We start from the raw sequence: 4,473 nt of genomic DNA, 5'->3' as shown, positions 1-4,473 counted from the left end.
TTAATTCTGGCTGTGCCTCCAAAGTCGTCCTCAGATGATTTTGTTTATCTGTAGGATTCCTGAGTAGCTGTTCTCATATCCCAACTTTATCATGATGTGATTTTCAAGATCATTATTTCTATTAGATATGGGAACAAAATTAATTTTGTTCTATAGATTACTAACAATTATGTAAATTACAGAATGTTTTGATAATTTTACAAATAAATAAAAAAGATGACTTCTTCGTTTTTCCCTTTGTTTTCATCTTTTTCTTTTAGATAATTCATTTTTAATTGAAGGAAGCTGCTTCTACTTGGGAGTAGCAGGAGAAGTGAGAAAACCACATGGAAGACTCCCAGGATTTAAATGAACAATCAGTAAGTCTTAATTCAATCTCAAGTTTGTTGAAAAAAATTGTGATTTTGACTACTCAAAATCATGCTAAAAGAAATATATTGTAAAAAGCCAGTTTTAAAAAATGTATTTTTAGTTGATTTTGGAATTCTCTTTCAAGACCGTAAAACAGACTTTTGGAAATTTATACTGCTCTTGCTTAATGATACTGTGTTTTAAGGTCTCCCTTGATTGTCTACTTGTAAAGCCACTGGTAGAAATACCAGGACATTGAAATCATGCTAAGTGTTTCAGACAGTGTTAATAATTTTGCACACCTCCTTTATTAGTTTTATATCAAATGTGCTTAGATAGTACATATATTGTTGAATGTCAGAAGCATCAAAAGAGAAAGTATATAGCTAGCATGCATATTGTTCATTTCAGGGGTGGCAACCACATCCTCAAGGGCTTTCCTTATTTTACTAAGCTCTTTGCAGAGTGAAATGCATAAGATTGGTGGCAATCATTCTAAGATTTTGATTTCTCAAAGGGAAAAGATTTGTGTGACCTTTCCTCCTAACTCATTAGTAGTGTCCCCATGACATTAGTTCTTTGGTTTACGGAACTGTAATCAGTGGAAGGTCTTACCCCACACTCCCACACTGCTGACAGTTTCTGTCCATAGGCAGCTAGTGATGTCACAAGTAAGGAGATGTGTGTACTTACCAAGTGTGTGTTGTGCAGACTGATACTATTCTTCATTAGTATGTGTGATTATGATTTTATCTTAGTCTAATGTTTCTGTCAGGCGACAGAGGGCAGTGTGTTTGTGTGTAATGATGTGGTTCTAGAATTCTCTGATAAATCCAATTTTATAATACAGAGGGATATGTGTTCTGGTGTATACATTCTGTTTCAAATTAATTTAATTTTTTCTACATTCCATTTAAGAGAAATGATAATGATGTCTTTACATACAGATCTGACAGTTGTCTGATTTAATTATATATTATGTTACTGTGTAATTTCGCATGGAATTGTTACAGGAAAAATGTAACAAAAATTAAAAAGCCTTAAAACTATTTTAAAAAATCTGTTAAATGATAGAGATGTTATTCCTCAAAAATTGCCTGTCCTTAAGAAAAGGACAAATGGCAGTTGGGAGGCAGCGGCTTCAAAGTAGGTTTTTTTTTTCTTAATGTTGGTTATCAAACCTAATTATTCGTAGCGTGGACTCTAAAAAAATGGACAAGAGTCAGCATGATGATATGTCACCCATGCTATTGCATGTTTATGGATCCCAGCAGTATCAGGGGTCTGTAAGTGTGACCGTCTGAGTGAATGATGATGTCATCTTAGTGGTACTGCTTCAGGAGAGGGCTACTGTTGATTTATACTTGCTCTAACATACTGAGGGTTATTTAAAAGTTTGTGTGCATTTGTGCGTGGGTATGTATGTATGTGCATGTGTACGTGTGTGTGTGTGTGTGTGTGTGTGTGTGTGTGTGTGTGTGTGTGTTAGATTGATCCACTGTCCCTGTTTTCCAGAGACCCAGGGATTTGCCAGGACATGGAACTTTCAGAGCTAAATCAGGTAGAGTCTCCACAAACCAGGATGGTTGATCCAGTAAATCACCATAGGGTGTGTGTACACTCAAACAGAAATTTCATTTTCAGTGTAGTGGAGATTAAACATTTATGTTTAACATTAGAGTAAGGTTATTACCTGAGATGCTTCCTACCACCTTTTGCAAAATGAAACTCAGCTCTTATAAATCATATATAGTTTCCTCTCAGTGATATTTTAGGGTTGTGGAACTCAGTATTAAAAAATAAATAAATAAGTTCCTGGTATTGCTAATGTGCATCAAGGTTTGAGAACCAGAAATCTAGGGCGACTTTATGGCCTCTCAGCTTGAACCCAGCTGCTGAATTTGTCATAAGAATGGAAGAGATTTTGAGATAAGAAAATAATGCTCTTCACTGACCTTTTCTCTTCCCCTTCCTCCATATTGAACTGTCCACCTGAGGGTTATGATCTGGTCAGTAAAATTGGAAGTTGCTGATCTGTGGTGTAGTTTGATAGTCTACATAGAATCGGTGCTTCTGGTTTAAACCATAGGAAGCTTGAAGTTTGTGTCAAGTGTCAATGGATTCATGGCTTAAATTTTATATATATCGTAAGTCCTTCCTTCTTCTTCAACATCCTTAGACATAGAAGACCATATAGGCCAATCTTTTCATCTCATACATGTGCAAAGGGATGCTTGGAACTGTGAAATGACTGGCCTACATTGACATGGCTGGTAAGCGTCAGAGTTGGGACTTCAACAGGTCTTCTGACTCCAAGTCCAAAGCTCTCTTCATAATGTCAACATGCCTTGTTGCTTTGGGGTTTTCTTATTTTGACAGCTGTCACCACAGAAATGTCAAAAAAGTCAGAGTCAACCCCCTAACACTGAAATGATTTCTATCCGAATGAAATCTTTAAATGATTTTAGATCTTGCAGAGTATATTAATGCCTCAAAACTTTTTGAAAAATGATACTTAGTGTTTATTAAGATATAGAACAAATAAGATGGAAGTAAAAGAAAGTTCATATTAAGATGCAAGGGAATTTACGCAAATCATAAGTATTTTACTTCAAGAATTCTTTCTCTAGGCGTAGATATAACAATAGGTGTCATTTATTGTACATATACACCCCCTCTAGGATTTTTCACATAGTCTCCAATTCTTACTATATCTTTGCAATGCAATTGTTATAGTCACCATTTTACAGATAAGAAAAATATGGCTTAGTATCAAGGTCACAAAACTGTTACGTAGCAGAGATTAGAATTGAACCCACTTTTATCTGGTTCCAAAATCTATAATGGATTTTGCATGATACAACATAGTATAGTAGGTAAGGGCTTGAACTCTAAAATCAGACATCCTTGACACTTAAACACTTCATTACCACTGGGAAATTACTTAAATTCTTCTTCATCTGTAGAGTGAGGGAGAGAAGAGAGTCATAAAAAAAAGTTATATGAAAAGCTTACCACATGCCTTTCTTCGAGTAAAAACTCAGTAAATATTACCTGCTCTTACAATTACCTGACAAATTCAGATGGTCTTTAATGATTATATTCATTCTCACATACCTGTCTTCTAGCGACATCTCTGCCTGGAAGTATGTAGGTCTACAGAGTCAGCAGATGAAAAATGAACACACCAGCATTTCTTTCTTTCAGTTTTCCTTCCATTCTCCTCTGCTTTAGTATTTTCCATCTCTGTGGATAGCATCATCAGCTATTGAATAGGTTAAGTCAAAAAACAGGTAGTCATCTTTTTCTCCTTTATCCCCATCTGAAAGTCGTCCTGTCCATTCTTAACTTTTTATGTCTCTCAAAGCTGTTTTCTTTGCTCCAGCTCCTTATGTTGGGTCTTTATTCTATTTCTTGACTGTCTTTTTCTGCTTTAAATTACTTCTAGAATGGTCTTTCTAAAATACATACCTGATCGTATCACTGTCCTACTTAATATTCTTCCACTTAATATTCTTCCTAGGCCCTTTCTTAATCTTAAGAGAAAGTGCCAAGTGCATAGTAAAGCACACAGATTTAATTGCTTACCTGTACCTCTTCAGTTTTATTTCTGGTTTCTTTTGGTTCTCTGAATCTCATAGGTTCTCTGAGGTATCTATGCCTTTGCTTGTGCTGGCGCTTCTTCCCAAGTGGGTCTTCTTCCCACCCAGATAACTTGTAAATCTTGAAGACTCAGTTTGGGTTTCACTCCCTCTGAGCAAGCCTCTCAGATTGCCTCTTCCTCATCCTGTTAGTCACGCTGGGTCAAGGACATTTACAATGTGCTTCCATTATCATTTACTTCTATCCCAGGACTTAGCCCACAGAACTGAAATCTTACCTGCTTATTTGCCTCTCTACTAGATTGTAAACTACTTAAGAGTAATAGCGGGTCTTGTTCATCTTGTATCATTACTTAGCACAATTCTTATGACTTTCAATAAATGTTTTCTTTGAAAGTTTTTATATACTATTAGTAAGATATGTTAATGAACAGCCTGACAAATTTTAGAAAGCCAAAATGTTATTCTCAGAATGGATTACTGACTCATGAGTTCATGTTTTACATAATTTTTTTTAAAA

The 4,473-nt window shown here is 35.5% G+C and overlaps 1 protein-coding gene across 5 annotated transcripts in view; it reads left to right on the top strand.

Annotated features, from left to right (window-relative positions):
- The first annotated feature begins 263 nt into the window (after positions 1–263).
- Positions 264–4,473, top strand: part of EYA4 (EYA transcriptional coactivator and phosphatase 4) — a 228,315-nt gene continuing 224,105 nt past the window's right edge. For all 5 annotated transcript variants that reach the window (XM_011356201.1, XM_011356198.1, XM_011356199.1 and 2 more), the window contains exon 1: positions 264–359. In XM_011356201.1, coding sequence (XP_011354503.1) covers positions 327–359 — 33 coding nt within the window. In that variant the 5' untranslated portion in view covers positions 264–326. The remainder of the gene's footprint in view (positions 360–4,473) is intronic.

This window comes from Pteropus vampyrus, unplaced genomic scaffold, assembly GCF_000151845.1.
Source record: "Pteropus vampyrus isolate Shadow unplaced genomic scaffold, Pvam_2.0 Scaffold24, whole genome shotgun sequence".
Classification (NCBI taxonomy): Eukaryota; Metazoa; Chordata; class Mammalia; order Chiroptera; family Pteropodidae; genus Pteropus; species Pteropus vampyrus.
This window is presented reverse-complemented; position numbering and strand designations above follow the sequence as displayed.